The following is a 22,307-nucleotide window of genomic DNA, read 5'->3' on the forward strand; positions in this document are numbered from 1 at the left end:
CGCTCTGGAGGCAGCGACATGTGGTTCTACTCAACTTGTCTTGGTGAAGGAGCCTCGGGGCAGGCATTATAATAGGGCTGTGCAGAGCGGAGGAGCAGCGCCGCTCTCCCTGCAAGCTCGTCTGAACACAGGGCCCTTGTTTAGATGCACATGATAACCAGCCCTGCCCCACACACTTAATCCTGCTGCAGCGCTCGGATTCCATTCAAAACTCCTGCGCCACAGGTCTTCTCCGGCGCCTCACGAACATGTGTTTGTGGATAGATGTGGTGGAGGTGGATGCCAGTACAGTGAACTCACAATGTGCATGAACGCAGGAGGGGGCAGGGTGTGACGGCAGAGGAGGAGGAGAGAGGGGTGAATAAACAGGAGTTGGCTAGTGGTGTTCTAAGCTTGTCAAGGAAGAAGCCACCGGTGAGATCGTGAGGAGCAGGGATTAATATTTTTCCCGAAAATTAGACATTTTCTTTTCCAGTAACAGATGCACACTGTCCTGGGTGAACCAGCAAGTGCACTTGTCTTTAAGGTCAGCTAAAACCAAAACAAACTGGTCATATATCAGGTAATACTAAATGCAACAAAGGAGACATATGGGTTCCAAACCTGCCTACTTTAGTGTATTATTTGGTGGTATTATAATTATCATTATTAACACAAAAAGATGTCAATCATGTTAATTTATATTTTATTGCCTGTGATCTGTCACTGTCTGATCAGCCTCATGAAGGTGATATTTTACAGTTTTTCATTGTATAAACAAAGGAAATTTGTTAAAGCAAGTCATTTGGCATTTTCAGAGTCATTCTATTGAGCTATATTCTGGCTGCGTTCAGAGGCTACTGGGAATTGCACCCGCAGACGGACCGTGCATGCTGTAATGTTTGATAAAGTCGGCCTTGTAAAGTCTCTGATCACTCAAAGTTAAAAAGCAAAGCCCTAAAAAAGCTCACTCTCATAAGTTGGCGTCTCTGCCATCATTTTTCCAAGAAGTGTTTTGGATAAAATATGACTCCAGTGTTCTTGCATGCTTTGGACTTTCACTTGAAAGTTTGTCTGAGATTCTTAATGTTGCAGAAAACTGTTTGTTGAACCTCCAGCACATTTGATCCTTTGTTCACAGAGGGGACACTTAGCATATTCATAGTTTAATCATTTTGAGTATTTTCACACAAAGCTGGAGGCAGACATTGCTGGGTTAGTCAAATTTAGATGGTAGAGCCTGCATTAATGGTCAGAAGTGTTCGACTTCATGGCACTTTGTGCTTGTTAATCAACTATTTAAGTGTTCAGTGTTTTTCACCAGCGCATGCACACAGCTGCTGAATATGTTTTAAGAATGCAAACTTGGTCTACATATTTTCCAAATAAATTCCTATATATTATACATTTTTTAAAACATTTTCCCTTGTTTCCAGTTCTAATATTTCCCAGGAAATGGGAAGCGGCTTGGACGGGCACTCCCAGGAATCCCGTTTCCTGGGATTAAACCCGAGTAGGGAGGGGTTAGAGAAGGAAGCAGAGACGATTTGCTTTGCGTACCTGACAGTGGAAGACGTACTCCGGCGTAGTCTTCTTGTACTTCATGTTCCACACTAAGGCCACGCCGTCTGGCTCGTGAGGAGCATCCTCGTTGTTGTTGTATGAGGCAACCAGAAGTTCAGGATACTGGTGACAGAAAAAAAACAAACAAAAAAAAAACAGTCCAAATGAATGTGAGCGGGAGGCAGACGTGCCCCCCAGGCTTGGCTCCATGTGGACGAGCCTCGCCTGCCCTGTGCGGTGCTGCCGAATGCCTTTAAGAATGAGTAACCCTTTCCTCGAGATTTATGGCTCGTTTAATTAGCTCTATCCCCCCAAGAACTTTGGTAAATTACGTTTTTATTTCCTTTCATAAGTTTAACCAAAAGCAACAGAGGAAACAGTGGTAGACTAAAACAGAGCGGCTCATTGAGAATCTTAAATTTAAACCCACTGAAGAGACTATTAAAAACACAGGCTGAGAACGACAGCAGAAACACTACCCAGATGTAAACAAACCATTAACCTCTGCTGCTTCAAGGACCTGATCTCAGATTTACAGTTTGTGAATTCATTATATCAAATCACAAGGGTATGAGTATCGCTCTGAGCTGGTAAACAGTGTGAACAAAGAGTTGGTGTTCAATCACTGTCAGAAGTCGTTGCAGAATCATGCATTAAATGACCTTAGACACCAGAGGAAACAAATCATTACGGCCTCCGACTAAGTGACAATTTGTGTGGGACATAACTTACTTTTCCTCAGGGACTTGTGGCTAAAAGTAAATGCTGTCAAACTCAAGCTATGTAATCATAAAGCATTACGACTGTGCAAAGCTAAGTTGTTTCAACAGCCAGTTAGCAACAATTGTGCACATATTACTTCTATTTTAGCACAAAAACACAAAATCAATTTTGAGGACTGATACCAACAATTTCAAAGATGAGAATGTGTTCAAATGTTGGTTTAATTAGAAAAAGTTGTTTAAAAAAAAAAAAAAGTGACCTGGGGGGACCAGTCCAGGCAGGTGACGACACGATGCTTGGACCAGCGCTCATCCGTGAACTGTCTGTTGAGAGAGAGCTTTGCTCCGGCCTGGATTTCACTGAGGGAAACAAAGCAACACAAAATCAATAAAAACACTTCTTCAAAAACCAATTACAAGTTTGTTTAAAAAAACAAAACAAAAAACAAAACACTAGTTGTCCAATTATTACCCCTCCTTCTCCTCCAGGTCACGACCACTGTAGTCAAAGAAGAGGTCCACATGCTCTGATAGAGCACGCTCAATAATGCGAGTGCTGTGGTCGAAGAAATTCGCAAACTCCTCGGAGTGCAGGATCTGGAGTTTTTCCTCCTCTGTCAGCTCATGGGGGGGTGCTACACAGAGAAAAACATATATACTGAAATGCAGCAAGGAGCCCTACTGCTCATAGCCTTTGTGATACAGAAAGTGATGTGCTGCTTTACAGGAATAGAAACCTCTTTGTACTCAGCAATAACTATAATAAAACCCCAAGAAGAACTGAAGCAGCTTTATTTCAGTAGAGTATTGCAATTATGCATCATCACTGGTGGTGGAGTACCTTCCTCCTCCTCTTTCTGGTCTGGTTTCTCAGCCTGAATCTCATCTACGGGTTGAGGTGGAGCAATTTCTTCCTCTTCTTCTTCCTCTGTTGATCAGAAAGTGAAGTGTTAGGTTGCATGCATGCACCACATCTCTGAAGTGACATGGACAGCATTCATACAGCAGGCAAAAATGGCCCAAATCTGATTTTTTTTTTTTTTTTTTTGTGACCGTCTGATCTGTTTAATCATTGAAGTGCAAACAGCATGATGTGAATGTACTCTAATCTGATTTATATGTGAACCCTGATTCATCTGAGTGTTTTGTATGACAGTGTTAAAAGTAGAAATCACATGGAATCTAATCTTTTCTTTGGGTTACTTTCATATGTGGTCCTAAATCAGATACAGGTCTGATTGTGCAATGCAACCTCAATGTGAACAGTCATGTCGGGACGCAACTTTTATGTCATTCTGTCGCTGCAAGACTTTGTGGAGATGTAATCAAAAGTAGGGCTCTACCGAATCAGAATTTTGCCAGTTGAATCAGATTTGGGCATTCAAAATGAATACTCAAAGATTTGTTCCTTTTTCTCTGTTCAGTGCCACACGAAGCTCCCATATCAGCTTACATGAGTATGTTTTACCACCAAGACTCACAATTTAATGACTTTTTTTCATCTTCTGTGATGTGAAAACATCAGATTTCCACACAGTCAGAGAAGGTAAAAATGCATTCTCTGGCTTGTCGTTCAGGTATAAAATCCCAGCGTGCTGTAGCGCTGTGGGCTGACAGTGTGGCACCTGCACTCCGTTTCTATCACTCTTCAATCCTTCCATTACAGTTCGTTTGTGTGGTTCGTGGTGATTTAGTGACTCGGTTTGTAAAGTTTACAGCCTGTCATGCTGTTACGTTGCTCTGTGTACAATGACAATGAAAACATGAGCTGAAACTGGTTTACCAACAGCTTGTTTCACCTTCCCACATCATTTTTTAATAAGTGTGGCAGTTAATTTAAAAATGTATTTATGATTCCCAATATTCCTCATTGACATTCTATCTCTGTGCATTTCTGTAAGCTTCCATCTCTTTTATCCTGTAATTGTAATGCACACTGATTGACAAGGGAAAAAAAATCCTCCTCGACTTGAAGAATCTCAGTCGACTGAGGGGTTTCAGGCTGATCATTCAAAACTTCGACTTGCAGGTGGCAGCCCTAGTTAAAAGCAGCCCTTGACATCCTGAAATTTTGGATGAAATCTGTTTCTGTGAAGCCATTCACATCACAGTCCCACCACTCCTGGCTCCCACTCCACATCCACACACCTCCGTACAGAAGTAGCAGCCATTTGCTCCACAAAAAGCCATAATAAAAAATTTGGCTCTCTTTCTCCTCATCCTCGTTATCATCTGCTCAGAAATTTGCTGGCTTCAACTGCACATCAACTTATAAATGAAACTGTAAAGGCTGACTTCATGGGCCTCCATGTTGACCTCTTTGTTATTATTCTATTGAGGTCAGGCAGGTGACTGACTGTTGACTGGTTCACACTAGAATATGATACTGGCCACTCAAAAAAGCTGAAAAAAATCAGATCTGAGCAACAAATCCAAGCTGAGCACTAAGGCCTGCAGCGACAATGTAACCATATTCTGTGCAGGAAATTGTAAATAATTTTGGTTATGATATCAGTTTTGTCAAAACTTCAAATGTAAACAGGGAATAAAATCAAATTCAATGTAACAACTTCCACACAACAAACGATCATGCCTCCATAGAGATGTTTCATACCTTTTGGTTACTACATCTTCCACCTCCATTATTTCCTTTTCTCAATAAAAAAAAAGCTCCACCAAGTGATTATGGACACGGCAATCTCCGCCTTGCATTTGTTTGGTTTGTCAGCACAATGTCGCCTTTCAAAAAGAACCTGCTCCTCTAAAGCGGGGAAGTTTGTCATTTGTGTTAAAGGGACACAGCGCAGCGGGTGTCTTGTTGTCATAGGGACCCCTGTCTCTCCCAACTGTTAATGAGACTCTAGCCATTCAATAGAGGGTCTAGCTGTCAGTGTAGCTCTTTCCTCTGTGTCCCGGTTGCAGGTTGCCCCCTTCTAGGCCACAGGGCAGCGGGGCAGAGGGTGTGGAGCAGCTGCCCGGGCCCCCGTCCCATTGGTCTGGCCAGATGACGGCATGGTGCAAAAGCAGATGGTGATGCTGGGATTGTCTTGTGCTCTTCAGAGGTGGCATGGGGATGGCACAGAGGTTTTCCGCCTGGCTGCCCCGAGACAAGCTTCTCCCTGAACAGCAAGCCTGTGCAATTACCATCCTAGCAGGAGGTCCCGCAACTCCTATTCAACCTCAGAGAATGTACAACAAAATACAGGCCAGACCAGCTGGCAAACTGCACACCGGTTCTACCTCAAAGAAGATGAACACGCTTTTTCAAAACACATCTCCTAGAGACGGTATATAGCCTTTGCTTTCAATGTAAAATATAATAGCAAAAGCAGGACAAACAGATTCATGAGGCGAGGGGAAATAGTCGCCTGGTTCCTACAGGCGTTTATCTTAGTATGAGCCTTATAGTTAATCTAAGATGACAGCACGGCATGCCAGAATTTCCTTCCTACTGAGATAATCTAAATGATAATGTCATCTGTCACTTTGTCCATAAAGTGATTTATCCCCTTTCTCAGACGGAGGTTTGGGGGAAGAAGGTTATTGAGTGCACTGATGAGTTTACAGAACTGGGTTGATGACACAAGCCATTTCAATGTACGGCCATACTCTGCAACCAACAGGACAAGGTTAAAATCTTTCCTTTCAAGGGCCTCAATCAGGCTTAAAGGAAAACAGTAATCACTGTCTTTCAGCTAGTCCCAGCCGTGCTCGTCAGCCCTTTCCCTGGTGAGGCAGCCAGAGCAATCAACCTGCCAGGCATTAGGAGCGGATAGACAATCTGAAAATAAAGGGTATAATGCACCTGCCAGGCAAAATGGCCATTTGGAGAAAAGCTAGTGATCCTGGTGACCCCGCTGAGGGATGTGTAGGGGGTAGTAGCGCCTAGCGAGGGTGGGTGGTGGAGGGTGGAGGGATGACGGGGGGGTTGCATTTAACAGAATTCACCCGGATCACTGATGTCCCATACACTGACACCTCCTCTCAAAGCAGGCCCAATTATGGCTTTTGTACCACTTAAGAAATAAAAGCTTTTTTTTGGGGAGGGGGAGCTGGACAGGAGAGAGGGGGCTAATCACAGGTCTTAGTCAATGAACAATATATTAACGCAAACACGGTATGCGGCCAGTGATGTAGAAGTATACAACTAAATGACCTTTGCTCTCTGCTGCAGGTGTCTTCCACTTTCTATATGTCCACACTGAACAAGGAGCTGACTTCAGCACGTGCAACAGGGTTTTTCTCTGCCGTACAAAGACCAATAATGAAACCAAACAACACAAAACTCTACCTATATACATATATATAACCTGTATAAATTAGTGGTTATCAAGTAAGAACACCAAAATTAATTGTCATGTTATATCTCGGGCTGCAAAATCTGAGTTGTCAGAAAATTAGGAAAAATATACATCCCAGTTTTCCAAAGTCCAAGGTCCAAGGTGAAGTCTTTAAATGTCTTGTTTAGTCAGTCAAAAATCCAAAGAAAACATTTTAAATCTCCATATTTGAGAAGCTGCATTTTTTGTATGAATAATTACTTCAAAGATGAATGGATTACCAAAATAGTTTACAGTATAATTGATTTTAACCCAACTGGGCAAGTGAGTTGCCAGATTTAATGCACGACATGGCATTTTACTTGCCCCAGGCAAGTGGGCAGTCCTTACTGTTGAGCCCTGATATGTGCACTATCATTTCTTGTTTCCTAAAAATAGAATACCTCTAGCACCGCTTTACAAAGTGCACTTCAAAAATTGTGATTAACCTTTTCCACATGGTAAAGGTCAACATTTGTGGTCGTGCGTAGTCGAAGAGCTCAAACTCAAAATTGCTGCCAGGCAAATAAAAACAAAGACATCAACAGTCAGGCTTCTGTCAATCTGATAACTCTGCTCAAGACTTAGTCATCTGTGAAACAGGAGTCTACTGTTTTCAACTTCTTCAACATGGTTGCACATGTCTCTAATGACACTCATGTCTAAAGATCACAAACAGGCTGACGAAAGCAGAACCAGCACTTTCCTCTTTAAAGGACCAGTGTGTTTGATTTAGTGGCATCTAGCAGTGATCTTGCAGACTGCAAACACCTAATGTCACTTAGGGCTACAACAAACAATTATTTTCATTATTGATTAATCTGCCAATTATTTCCACATGTAATCTACTAGCAGTTTAGTCTGTAAAATGTCAAAAAAAAAAAGTGAAAAATGCTCATCACAATTTCCCAGAGCTCAAAACGACATCTTAAAATTGCTTCTTTTGTCCAATCAACAGTCCAAAATCCAAAGACTCTTCATTTACTGTCATAAATGCCAAAGAAAAGCAGCAAATCCTCACATTTAAGAAGCTGGAATCAGCAAATGTTGGACATTTTTGCTTGAAAAATGACTCAACCTGGCAATCAACGAGTCAATTACTAAGCACCGATTAGAACTAATTGTTGCAGCTTTAGTGTTACTATCCCCTTTCCAAGCACGTAAGAGCACCTACAGCCTGCAAAACTCACAAAAAATGTGAAAGGTCGAATACAGAGCCAGCGTTTAGTTTGTCTGTTCTGGGCTACTGTAGAAACTACGAATAATAATGATTTGTCAACGATCGATTAATTGGCCTATAAGAATTTCACCAATCACATTAAATTTGATGAATCTACTATCAAATAAAGATCTGAAATATAGCAGATATTATTTTTATGATCGCGCTCTGCATCTTATCTGATATTTAATTCTATGTGTGTGTCCTTTACATCTATATACATTTCATGTAATGCTATCAGAGAAAATTAAATATGTTGCTGTGGAAATAAACACTTGATTGTTGGGGGGAAACAGTTTTTGTAATTACGATTAATTGATTAATTTATCCATAATGTTGCCAATGGTCAATTAAGGAAAGTGTTTGCAACCCTAGAAGAAACATGAAGGTGCAACATGACAACTAGCGCCCCCTGTAAATATAAATGGCTCACTCTAAGGTAACATAAACACAATGATTTTTATTTTCAGGTGATTATACACTAATGAAAACATGAATGAACATTATACTCAATTTCTGCTACATTCTGCCAATAAACCTTTAATATTAAATCTTGCACACTGAACCCTTTACAGAAAATGTCTGTCACGGATACAAAATCATAATCTTGGAAAATAAGATAGAGAACAAAAAAAAAAATGACTGTAAAATGTGCAAATTTTCAAACAATAGACTAAAAAATAAAGGAGAATATACCAAGTTTTCTATTCGAATGATGAGCTACTGTATGACGGAGGGATACAATAGATATTTAACAGTACTAATCATCAAGTGCATAAAAGCTGACCACAATTACAAGTGGCACTCTACACAAGAAGGCCATTAAGGGCTTTTGTGATTAAAAGTTTTGACCTGCCTCTGAATTCAGAGTGATTAAAACAATCACATTCAATTAAATATTAGATTTACTGAACTGCTCTGCGTACTCGTATTCCTGACAAGCCTTTTAAAACGCTGCAGCAGACCAACCACTCCACACACACCCCACCACCACCAGCCCCCAACCTCCAACAATATCTTACTCCATAATTACAGCCTCTTGTTGAGGAGTGCATACTGATGCTGCATATTACCTACTAGTGCAGTCTGGGAACTGTAGCGGGCGGCGGCACAGAATTTCACCAATCTGATGGCTTGAATCAAATAATTTCCAGAAACTACCTACAGAGGGAACAGTGTTAATTTAAAGCTACTACAAGGAGTTTTTCACCAGTACTGGATTTATCAGTGATGTCTCTATATGACCTACATTATTATGGTGGAAACACTACTGCATTTGTCCAAAGGGGCCTACAAAATCAACAAAATATGAGAGTTCCTTGTAGTAGCTTTAAATCTAAAAGATGCATCTACGTTATCCAAGGCTCACAAACTGGCCAAATAAAACATCTGGACAAATTAATATTTTGTAATGCTCTCTTTGAAAAATTGCAATCCTGCTTTGGTGTTAATGATCTTTTAGCAGCTGATTCTCATTACTCATCTATTTTAATCCCTTCAGATCTTACCGCTGCTCTTGATATTGTGGCTCATTCAATTTTTATAGAGTGTCTATAAACTGGGTTAGCATCTCTGGTACTGCTATTATTCACATCTACAAAACAGGACTGTTAGTGTCATCATGGGTGATTGCACATCTTTTGCAAAGTGCTTCAGGGGTCTGTCCTTGGTCTCCCGCTTTTCTCCATTTACAAGCTGCCACTAGGACACAATATCTGCAAACACAGTATTACAACTTCATCACAACTTATTTCATTCTCCACCGGTGCCACCCATGGCTGCAGAAACCTTTGCAACATTTTCGATAATAATCTCCAGGATCTTGTCCTTTCTGTCTCCTGCTTCATTACACCCTGCTTAGATAACTGTAACTGACTATATTCATGCTTAAGTAAATACAATCTGTCCAGACTTCAGTTAATTCAAAGGTCCATAGCTTGACTCTAGAGTTCACTAGAGTTTGTGAGACAATTTTCCTACTGAGCTGATAGCTACACTAAGCAAGCTAATGCTAACTTAAGCAGTGTTTTCAGCTGTGGGCTGCAGATTGTATAGAAGAACAAAAAACCTCTAAATAACTGAGTGAACATACATTGTGCTATATTGTTATGTTTTAAAATAAATGTGTTTTTACCATTCTTGACCTTTGATTTTTGCAGACTAGCAAAGCAAATAGGCAAAGTAATTTTTAGTAATTCAGAACAGTTCTATTTACTCCTGACAGTGTTAATATGGGAGTAACACTTGTATATAAGTCACTGCGTGAGAGAGTTAATGTCAAAAATTACATACAAGAGAAAAACTATCACTGGTTAGTGTTAAAAAGTGTCAATAATTACTTTAAATTAGTGTTAAGGTACCAACTCACCAAAGAATTAAATGAACACTTCATAAGTGTTGAAGTAAATTCTGACAGTGTTAATTTTACTTAATTCCTTGCTGTGTACGTCTTTATCTATTTTATTGTTTCTTTCATTTTTATGTCATACCATATACTTTATTCTTACTTGCATGTTATTTTATAATGCTTCTATTATATGGTCTTTTATTGGATTTTGTTTTTATTTTGCACTTGTGAAGCACTTTGTAACATGTTTGAAATTTGCTGTTCAAATAAAATGTACTATCATAATTATTATTATAAAATTGTCATGTAAGAGGAGATTTCTGGGCACACTAGGCTAACAAAGACTGTCCAGTGTGGTAGAATGATGCAACACTGTCCCCATTAATAACAAACAAATAACCCAAAGATGTGTTCTCCTTGACCACTCAGGGGTTTGTCTTTGGGTCAACTGGGCAGGTGATGTTAAAATCTTTCTCTCCTTTCACTGATATGTCTTGGAGACACTGTGGGAACCCTCACTTTGCAGCCGCCAGGACACGGCAGCCGCTCCCTCTAATGCCACCGCCCGCTGACCTTGAGAGTGCCGCGCCGTTGCCTCCTTTTGACAACATGATAAATCGCTCAATCAGAGAACAGGCCCGACGCCACCCCACACATCAAAAAACGCGCCGAGGGGAGCAAGCTGGGAAGGGGATGCCGTCTCATCGAGTGCCAGAAGTGATGGTGTGAAAATGCACAATGTCACTGAGTGTGTTTTGTTATGTGCCTGTTCGGTGAAGGGAGAAGACAGGGAAGCGAGGGAGTTGATGAAATGATTACATAGTGGCAGAGAGGGGAAGGGGGCCTCGTGTTGAACAGCTGGCAGAAACCATCATTGTTTAACACAGTTTTACAATGCCCAGTAGAGTCCAGAGTAAAGAGCGACGAGGAATAGAGGGATGCTCTTCATCCTTCACTAGTTCTGCTCATAGTTTTCCAAAAAATCACACAATTTTTATCTTACTCGCGCTGCATGCCACCTCAGGATTTTCTACACCTGATGGGACAACAACCAACAATCGGTACACTGTTTAAAATCCTAACCAGCATTTCAAGAATGCTTAAAAAGATGTGTCAGCTGATGCAAACAAATGGAGCAAACAGTTAAAAATGACAGACTCATTCCAATCAGGACTGAGCAACATGGCTTATAAATAATATCTAGATATTTTTAGGTTATACCACAATATACACATTATCTCTAAAATAAAATACTGTAAAAGGTGCAAACATCATGATCTTATAGAATATGATGCGTTGCTGTAGATTAAACTACCAGTACATAAAGTAGTTCAAATCAGCTCAATCTTAAGAATCTACAGCAACATACTAATGCAACATACACATTAATGCAGCAGTAATATTAATCCAAAACATCATATATAATAGTAAAATACTGGCACGACCATTCTCCTGCACAATCACTACCTTATTATTTTGCTACAATGCCAATATGACAATAAAATCAAAGATGATATCTAAGCTCATATCACAATATGAATATATTCCCCAGCTCTAATTCAAATAGTTGCAGATGGAGGTTTTGTAGGATCTGATCTCTTAAGACAAAAAAAAAATGAATGCAAAACATAAAACCTAATCAGACTTCCAGTCGAGCGCACTATTCGCCATCTGTCATTACATAAATCAGACAAGAACAAGCAGCATACCCACAAATATTGCATATTTTATGGAACATGTGTTCAACATGTGGACGTTAGTGGTAGTAGCCTGAATATTCTCCTCGACCAACCACATGAAAGCTCCAGTGCAGCAATTACACACATATCGACATGCTTCAGAGGCGGTACGCAGCAGCTTCATATCTGCCTCCCCAATCGCATCTCTCCTTCCTGTCACTGGTCTTCTCATCCTGCTCATTAATTATACCGATGCAGAGCCGTTTGTGAGGTTCAGAGGCGCAGGGTTTGTCTGAATTTAATCTCTTCTTTGACTTCTTATGTTTCCTGGGCCCCAGTTTTCCCTTTACTTTCATCTCAAATAAAATCATTTCCACTTGTTCACTTCCGGTACCCACTCATATACCGTTATAAATAATCCTCAAGAGGTGGTGCACCATTGCACCTAAACTAGGGATGTCAATGATCAATGGATTAATTGCCATAAATAATTTAACCTATTTGCTTCCAGGTGAGAAAAGAACCATGGCAGCTTTTCAGCTATTCATACCCAACCCTCTTAGTTTAGCTATAAAAAGCAACAAATATGATGCAAATAATAGGTTGTGATAGACGTACAGGTTAAGCAAAGGATTCAGGGTTTGAGACCCGTTCTGCAACACCAGGGTTTGAGTGAAGTGTGACATTTGGCGTTGTTTTGTTTGGAAGAGACATCTATTTAATAAAAACAGGCGGACAAGGACAGACATTTCAAGCGAGAGTTTTATTTTTTTGTTATTCTGTTTATGTCATGGCCTTTAAAAGAAATGGTTTGATTTTTCTTTTGTTCAATTTAGCTTAGGTTTATGATGAGTATATTTATTTGAATTGATATTTATTGTTTGTATTGTTTACTGTATGTTTTTATATTACAAATACTTACATGTCAGGTACGTCCCCATCTTTTTCTATTTGGGCACTGGTAATGTGAGTGGTTTTTCAGTAAATGTAGAGAACTGAAGCTGTGGTTACGATAACTATTCTTACATTCTCTTTTTGTATTAATGTATTTTTCATTCCGTTGCTTTATGACACTAATTTAGAGCAATGTTTGGAACATTTTTGAGCGTATTAAATAAACAAATATGATTTTTTTTTATGACGAGGTTTTTCAGTATGAGTTGGAGCCGACCACCTATTCAATAGGGCTGGGTATCAGTACTCAGTATCTTTCAGGTATCGATTGAAATAACACAGTACCAAGTAGTATCAAAACTTCTCCAGTCAAATGATACCTGCATTCAAATCTATTTATATGGTTTTATTCACAGCCAATCACCACAAGTCTTCGTAAAGAGGTATCAAATGAAGTACTCCATTGGTATTGGTAGTTTAAGGGTACTGATATCGGCACTGGTACTGTAATTTTTTAAATGATACACAGTCCTACTATTCAGTACAAGTGGCTTTTAATGTCAAAAAAGCAGACACAGTTCAGTTAAATTTTTTGTGCTTCATAAATCACTGTTTCACATAATTAATGTGCCACTTGAATTGTTTAAAAGACCAGTGCATCAGTTAAGGTAAATGAACAAGATTTTTACACATTTTAAAAGACCAATTTTGTGGGATTTCATGGCATCTAGTTGTGAGCTTGATGATTACAAACACCTTGTCTCACGCTCTCCCTCTCAAAAGCTGCAAGAGAACAAACGGCGGCGACAAAAAACATTCAAAAAATTCAAAAGGCCATATCTTGAGCCATATCCAGTTTGGTTTGTCCATTCTGGGCAACTGTAGAAACATGGTGGACTTGGTGGAAGAGGACCTGCGCCCTCTGTGGATATAAACGGCTCATTCTAAGGTAATAAATACAACTATTTTTTTTCATGTCATTATGCATGAATGAAAACTTAATTATAAGCATTATATTCCATTTCTGCCATATTCTGCCACTAAATACCAGTAAATCTTACATAGTGGGCCTTTGATAGACCATTATATTTTCATAAAGCCCTGTATGCATCCACATATTGAATCACACCATTCACACACTTAACTTGTATAATATCATGTGAGAATCACCTTCTTTCTGCTGGGTCATTACAGGTGTCTGTGTCTCTTTTGTGTAGGACACAGTTTCACGTGGAGGGAAGTCCACATGTGTGATTTTGGCCATTCCCAGTTTCGGAGTTCCACGCCTAAAAGCAAAGAACAACTCACACTTTGCACAGTTCAATATCATCATAAAACAGTACTGATTTTTTACAAGAAAACAAGCAAACAAACAACCAAAAAAACTTTACAAAACGGTCACCCTACTGTAACTGTTCTCATCTGTTATTGTTACAGTTTTCACCTCCATGTGAGTGGAATCTTGTGCTGATCAAAGTAAGTAAATGAGTGTTTCATGGGATGGACTTCAGATTAGTTTAACAACCAGTGTGAATTAATTCATAGGTCTGAACAGTCTGACCATTCTTGCATGCACAACTTGACAGCTTTCCTGGATTTCATTCACTTAACAATGACTTTGAAAGACGAAGTAATCATGCCATAGATTGAGAGAAGGGAAAATGACCAGGAAAGGAGAGAAGAGAGTGTCCAGTACCCCAGCTCAGAATCAGAGTGAAGTTGAAGAGTGGACGGGTCAGAGTCCCAGTGCAGAGTCCTGGTTAGTGTCACAGCAACAAGGCAGCATTAGTGAGAGAGACAAGCAAGCACACATGATGAGAGGAAACAAAGTTAGCATTATGGCACACAACATGCTGATTGGATCTGAGGTTATAAAAACACACTTTAAACTGGATATTTTAAAATGTTTTTCACTTCAAATCAAGCTGGAATCTGCCTCAGAGGTGGAAGAATGTGTCTGCTTAAAATGCATGGATGCACAGACCCTCTAGAATGGGATGACACGGGGTGTAATGTGCAGCCTGCGGGGCTGATACAGCCCGAACTGTGTCACACCAAAGGCTCTGAGTGTTGTGTCGACAGCGAGGGAGGGAGAGGGAGAGAACCCTCAGGGAGAAAACATGACCTCCATGTGTGTAGGAAATGGCCACGCTGGTGAGGGAAATGAGTCAACAGGTAGGGGGAACAGCTCCCTGGGCCTGATGGGACACTGGGGGAGCTTGAATTTCAGCCCAGGGAAGGGGCTCTAATTAGGGGTTAAGAAGTCCCCCAGGCATCACAGCAGCCTGCTGTTTTATTGTTAATTTAGGATTGCCCTAATTCAACGACACACAAATTAAATAAACATGCGCTCAGTTGGCATAAACTCATCATCAGTCACTGTACTGGTATGAGACTTTATAAAGGGTTTTAGCTCAGTCCTTAATGCTTTAAATATATACAAAAACAGACCTACGTTTTTTAAAGCAATGTTGAAAATACTTCAGAACTTACTTTGTGTACCCATCTGCAGTTTAAGTGACTAGAGAAGCTGTAGCAAAGATGTTGTAACCACATTGTTGCTGGCATAAGCATAGCTGTTATAGTAAAAAAGCGCAGAAAGATATTTTTGAGAAGACGTATAGAGTTCAATAAAGCATTAAGCCTTTAAACATTTGACCTTAGGTGGAGACATATCCCTTAATTCTTCCTAAATAGGAATGTTGACATTGTTTCCACACTTTTAATGCACTGTAGTAAAAGCAGGGGAAAACATTTGTTGCTCGTGTGTGTGTGTGTGTGTGTGTGTGTGTGTGTGTGTGTGTGTGTGTGTGTGTGTGTGTGTGTGTGTGTGTGTGTGTACCTGGGTCCCACGGCTCCATCAGAGTCTTGGCTCCCTGCCTCACTCGGTGTGCCCGCCGATTTCGTAGTGGGAGACATGGGAGGAGGGACTACATAGTAAGACAGACCATAATCATCTGTTGTGTGTAAAGACACTAAGATATTCACAACAGAATATAAATACAACCATGATGCAGTGACAGCTTTGTTTCAAATGCTGGATAAATGTTAATCAGTCTTAATGCAGATTTCCTGACAGCTACATGTTAATGACTATGTGTGTAAAGCCTTGACTTCAGTAGCAAAGCAAATTAAACATACAAATAAGTCTGCAAATAAGTAATAGTAAGTAATAATAAGTACATTGACTTTGTCTTTATTAAATTGATGTTTGAATACATGCAATAACATTAGAACAGATATACAGATAACAGGCTATTTAAAAAAATACACAAAACTATGGTGTTTTTAAATTTCAGTTTCAAGTTTTGTCTGCATCCTGTGAGACCTGTGGAGATTCTCTTATGGATCTCTTCTGCCACCTGCTGTTAGCAACGTGACAGTGCTTGTTTTGCCAGAGGGCCACTTTTACACAATAACAGGAATGAACAAACATTAACAATTATGTAATTTATTAGATAAAATAAATGTTAAAATGCAAATTCTTTATTTTCAAATTAACTTAAGTTAATAACTAAATTAACTTGGTGCAAAGATTGATACATAAAACAGATATTCTACTGTATTTAATAACTGCAACTGTATTTCAGTCTGCAAATGCTTTGGTAGCGCTTGAAAGAGTTTACACAACAGTGAACAGCTAGAACCTCTTTCATCATGCAATCACTGAAATGCTGAAATGATTCATAAACATAAACTGCTCCAACCGGGGACAGAATGATCAGCATATATAAGCTCTTTTAGTGTGAAATAAACATTTATGAAATCAGAATTATCCTCATTTCTGCATAACTTTTGCTCCTCATCGGCTAATAATTATGCTCCCCTGCACAACTCAGTCTGATCATACTGCACTTTGCAGAAACACAAAGATCACCCTTCTCTGTTACCAACAGTCTAATTTATTCCATCACACAAAAATGACACATCTGTTCCTCTTTCCTGGGAAAAACAGTGTGAATCACTTTAAATTAATCAAGTTAAGTATCACCAATTTCAATACAGTCTGTATGAAATTACAAATATGTGTTTTTTAAATCAGTGTTTGTCCTTGTGCAGTACAGGTGTTTATGGACATTTTTCATGAAATCTACTAGAAATATTAAAACATTTAGAAATCTTAAGTTAAGGCTCATGTTTGAAATGCTGATTATAAAAGGCTAGTCTAGCAACATGCTGTGAAAAGTTGCAGTAACATACTGAATACATGCTTTTGTCCTTTTCTGCTTGGTTAGTTAGTTGATTTGTTCCCTCAAGATGTAGTTTTGGCTTCATGATATTTATTTAGCAAAATTCCACTTTACAATAAGACTCCCCTTATAAATGATTTCAAAATGGCTCATAAGTAAGCTATTAATTAGACTGTAAACTTTATAAATCATAAATAAGCTGTTACAACTGTGATCTGTTACATGCCAAATAGTGAGGTTGCATTTATCTGTACTGTTAAACCTTCGTCTTCTCCATCAGCAGCAGTTATACCTGTTAGTTTCATCACATATTTGTTAATAAGTAAGCAGCATTTATCCAGCATCCACACAAAGCTACTGCAAGGACCTGTCACATCTTGTTGATTTTGGAGGCCTCTTTGGTAACCGCAAAATATAACATCAAAAATACAGTCTAAATAAAAATCTCCTCCTGCTCCATTGTAACTGGCTAACGTCCTACTCACTGCAACTTTGCCTGGGAAAATGTAAACACAGCTGTGTTTCTTCTGATTTCACAGAAAATCCAAACTGGTGGCAGGTAATACAAAAATAGCCGATCTTCGCATGGAAGGTCTCGTTAACTTCTGTAGGTCATAGAGACATCTGTGATAAATTGAGACCAAAAAAAAAAAAAACGCTCTTGCTCTTGTCATTGTCATGTATTTCACACTTTGCCAATTCTAAATGGCTTATACTTTATGATTAAGCTATCTTTAGCCAATTATAAATGTTAATAACTAATTTGTAATATTATAAGTAGTAAGCAGGAACTGTATATCCTCATTATAAACCATTTAAAATTAATTTATAAGGGTGGTCTTCTTGTAAAGTGGTAAATGTTTGGTTACACATAGGTTGCAGCCATATTCATCTCGCTTGTTTCTCGCTTGAGTTTTTTGCCTTCAGTCTGGTCTTTAACAAGTCAAACACATGACCAGCTGGGCTGAGGTCAGGTGACTGACTCGCCAGTAAATAACATTCCACTGTTTGGCCATAAAAGATCTGTATGTTCTTATTATCCTGCTGGTTAGAACTGCTTTAGGGAGACATGGAATTACACATCGTTCACACAGTATGAATGTGAACACCCTAAAACCGTACTATAAACAGCCAAAACACTGAAAAAATATTGACTGTCTGAATACAATGACTGCAAAATATGTGAGCTATAACAGCAAATGAATTGTTCTAACTGTTGTGTTCATAAACTGGTATACAAGAGGCCATATGAAACGGGATATATGAAAATGTTAAGTCCAACAACCCTGTGGACATGCTGTTTTTTCTTAGGGTTAGGAAACTGAAAAGTAGATATCACAGCTGATTAGTCTGTACAATCCACCCACAGGTAACACAGAACGTACCAACAGGAACCTCTGAGGTTATGCCCATGCTCTGCAGAAGAGCTTCAGTCTCACGTCTTTTCTTCTCCAGGTCAGAATCATCCTGGTGAAGTGCAGCATCTTTCAGTTGGTCTGCCTAGAAACAAAGTAATGAGTCTCCCATTAATGCAAATCTAAATCTAAATATCCACATTACATGATCTCAGTCAATAAAGTGTGTTGAACTTAAACTCGTCTTGTGGCAAATTTCTGATTTCTAGCACTGAAAGACGTATACATGTGCTTAAATATTGACCAATTAACTGATTAACTTGCATTCAGGGAACTTAATGCCTGAGTTTAACCTAACTAGCATCAGAGAATAGAAATGATTTATAGAAAAAAAGAGACACCCCAAAAGCTGGATTTAATTTAAAGCTTCTGAACAAAGGAAAACTTTGATTACATGTCCATCTTTTGTATAAATACAAGGCATGAGAATTGATGGTTACCATACCATGTGCATTTGTATGTATTCAATTCTAACGCATTAATGTTAATTAAAGATGAATTAACAATTAAGAATACTTCAAGTTTCTATCAGTTTTATGTTTGTCAGGACATGATAATAAAAAAAACTGTTCTGTTTTTAATCCTATAAGGATCATTGTTACTCATAACAATAATAATTATAATAATAATAATAATAATAATAATTAAAACAGTGTAATGTCAAGAAATTAGAACATTTTCTCAGACAATGATCACAGCATGATAATCTCATATTGCTGCACCCATATAAGTGGATGTGGACTGTTTCTAACATTTCCAGACCAAATTGGCAAAAGGTTTTATAAACCCTTCTCTGTTCAATGACATTATTCCTGCTGGTAAATGCATACAAAGCCACCGTTGTTTGAGACATCAAGCTATCAGAGCTTATTTTCTTATCCAGAGTAGAAACTGTATGCTCACTATCGTTGTGGTACGTTATGAAAAACAGCTTACAGACAGTAGTCTACCATGACTTAAGCATGCAAAAAAAATCAGCATAAATTGTCTTTGTCAATTATAATGAACCATGTTATATCACGGTAGATATTGCCACAGTGCAGTGTGGTATTGAGACATTTTTTATTGCAATATTTTGATATTCGATATATTGTTATATCCTTAGCACTTACTGTTAATTGCAAAACACAATCCTGGAAAAAAAATCTGCTATCTGTTGACTTTATTTTGACATCTTAGATTATCAATATAAAATGTAATGGCTGCACAAACCATCAAATATATACTGCATAAGCAACACAAATCTAAAATCCTTGATGACAGAATTATAGAGCAAATTTACCACAAAAAAACAAACAAACAAACAACAACAACAACAACAACAACAACAACAACAACAACAACAACAAAAAACAACAATTTAAAAATATTAAAAAAAAAATCAAAAATTGTATATATTAAGAACTTGGTCAAAAAAAAAATTAAGTAACTTGTTACTTTAGAAATGTTACTACTTGTTACTACTTTACATCTTAACATGCGCATAATCTGGATGTGTAATAAATATAACCCTTGACTGATCTTCATCTCATCCACAAGAGTAAACTAACTACTGACCAGTCAGTCACAAATTCCTTTTAATTTATAAACAATGTGACATATTGGGGCTGGGCAATATATTGATATATCAATATTGTGATATGGCATTAGTGTTGTCACCATACTGGAATTTCTTATTTTGAAACAATACCGATATTCAATACAATTTTCAATACCACAGGGAAAAATTCACTCACCATTGAGGGCATAAAATTTTACATTTTTATTTAAAGATACAACACGGCTGTAACATGACAACGGATATATCTAATGGGATGAATGACGAGAAGAAGACAGCACTGCATGTATATGAGAGGAGGCAGGACTATGTCGGCACTGCAGCGGTGTCTGTCAACTCGCTGTCAGAGAGAAGGTACAGCGAGTACAGTGCAGCTTGTAACGGAGTACTGATACTGCATAACAAAGTGTACTGAAAGCATTTCAAATATTCAGTATCATTATTTAGTGACATATAGATACTCGGGACAACACTATATTGTCTTTTCCTGGTTTTGAAGGCTGCATGACGATAAAGTGATGTAATAATTAAATCAACTCATCAGATTGTTCTAGCTGTTCTGTCATTTACCTTTACCAACTCAGTCATTATATCCATATTACTGGTGATTATTTAGAAAAAGTTTCATTGTGTTAATATTTTGTGGAAGCATCAGTGGTCATCACTACAATACTGAAACAATATTGATAAATGTCAACACCTAGATATTTGGTCAAAAATACAGTGATATTTGATTTTGTCCATAATGCCCAGCCCAACTAGTTCTTTTTGAAGATCAACATACCAACTTTATTTTTTCCCTAACTCTTTGTATGTGGTCTTGTAAGGTGTTGTTTGTGTGTGTGTGTGTGTGTGTGTGTGTGTGTGTGTGTGTGTGTGTGTGTGTGTGTGTCTGCCAACATAACCATCAATAAGGTTTACTCAAACTCTAAACTTCATTTGACCTATATGCAAATAGTAGCTCTTAATGATTTCTTGCAGCACGTAAACTACAAAAACTCACAAAAATTAAGTGCAGACAGAGAATCTGCATGTGAATTTAAAAATTCAAAGTAATTCTCCATGACCATATGTGCATTCAGTATCAAATAGATACCAAGAACATTTACAAAATCTTCAACATACCTCTTTCTTTTTGCGCTCCTCCTCCTTCCTTTTCTTCTCCTCTCTGATTTGTGCCAATCGCTGCTTCTTCCTTTCAAGCTCCGCTTTCAGCTCGCTTTTGTCAGACATAATGCCACGGCTGTATACAAACACATATTTTAGTTTGTCTTTGTGTTCCATTAAGCATGCATGGGAAAAGATTATATCCTTATCACTCAGTGGGATAGATCACCCCAAAATCAAAAATACATATTTTTCCTCTTACCCACAGTGCTATTTTTCCATCTAGATTGTTTTTGTGTGAGGTGCAGATTTTGGGAGATATCGGCTGTGGAGATGTTGGCCCTCTCTTGAATATAATGGGAATTAATAGAACTCAGCTTGTGGTGCTCAAAGTGCCAAAAAATATATTTCAAAAACTCAACAGTAATATCTCTTTCCAGAAATCATGACCCAGTTACTCAAGATAATTCACAGACCTTGTTGTGAGCAGTTTCATGGAGAAACTATTTTCTTTCTACCAGAGTTTCTGCATTTCTAAAGCTAAATTTAAGACTTTTTAAGAACATTATTAATAAAAATTAAGCACTTATTTCACATCCATACTGGAAAAAAGTTTTGTGTTAGTGGTTATGGAGTCGACGTTGGTTATGTTTTGCAGTTTTCCCCAAAACAGACCGAAGACAATGCAACTTTATAAAAGTAATGTTAATTTCATAATTCAATCCGTTTTTAAGTCCTGTTGTTTTTCAGACTTCTTAAGGACCTGCACAGCAACCCTGTCAACCCCAAACTACACCTGCCAACTATATCACCGTGCACAAGAGGGAAGCATGCATCTACATCCCACTCTGTCACAAGCACAAGCCTCTTCTCCATGAGTAGATACATGGTTCCTTCTGTGCAGAAATATCATTGGTAGGTATAGTTCAGTAGAAAGAAAACAGTTCCTCCATGAAACTGCAACAGGGTCTGTGGATTATCTTCAGTAGCTTGGTCAAGATTTCTAGAAAGAGACATTTCAGTTGAGTAGATCTGCAATGATTAATCAATTATTTAACAATTACTAAATTAATCATCAACTATTTTAACAATCGATTCATCCTTTGGAGTAACTTTATAATAAAAAAATGTCCAAACCTCTGATTTCAGCTTCTCAAATATGGACAATTTGTGGTTTCTTTAGTCCACTTATGACAGTGAACTAAATATCTGTGTTTTAGACATAACAAGACATGAGGGCAAAAATAAAAGCAGACCTTTACAAACAGTCTTTAAAAAGCTCGAGGCATCACCTGACAGCTGATGCTCTCAGACT

At 38.4% G+C, this 22,307-nt stretch overlaps 1 protein-coding gene across 2 annotated transcripts in view; it reads right to left on the reverse strand.

Moving 5' to 3' along the window:
- Window positions 1-22,307, reverse strand: part of LOC146322980 (dynein, cytoplasmic 1, intermediate chain 2a) — a 33,657-nt gene that overhangs the window by 10,406 nt on the left and 944 nt on the right. Inside the window, exons 2-10 of one of the 2 annotated variants that reach the window (XM_084725156.1) lie at window positions 21,011-21,128; window positions 18,298-18,412; window positions 15,565-15,652; window positions 14,419-14,478; window positions 13,893-14,008; window positions 3,106-3,192; window positions 2,737-2,899; window positions 2,525-2,624; window positions 1,540-1,665 (exon numbers count right to left, since the gene is read on the reverse strand). In XM_084725156.1, coding sequence (XP_084581282.1) covers window positions 1,540-1,665; window positions 2,525-2,624; window positions 2,737-2,899; window positions 3,106-3,192; window positions 13,893-14,008; window positions 14,419-14,478; window positions 15,565-15,652; window positions 18,298-18,412; window positions 21,011-21,118 — 963 coding nt within the window. In that variant the 5' untranslated portion in view covers window positions 21,119-21,128. The remainder of the gene's footprint in view (window positions 1-1,539; window positions 1,666-2,524; window positions 2,625-2,736; window positions 2,900-3,105; window positions 3,193-13,892; window positions 14,009-14,418; window positions 14,479-15,564; window positions 15,653-18,297; window positions 18,413-21,010; window positions 21,129-22,307) is intronic. The other variant, XM_084725157.1, reaches the window with a different exon arrangement.

This window comes from Lutjanus erythropterus, chromosome 8 (genome assembly GCF_056507025.1).
Source record: "Lutjanus erythropterus isolate fLutEry1 chromosome 8, fLutEry1.hap2, whole genome shotgun sequence".
Classification (NCBI taxonomy): domain Eukaryota; kingdom Metazoa; phylum Chordata; class Actinopteri; order Lutjaniformes; family Lutjanidae; genus Lutjanus; species Lutjanus erythropterus.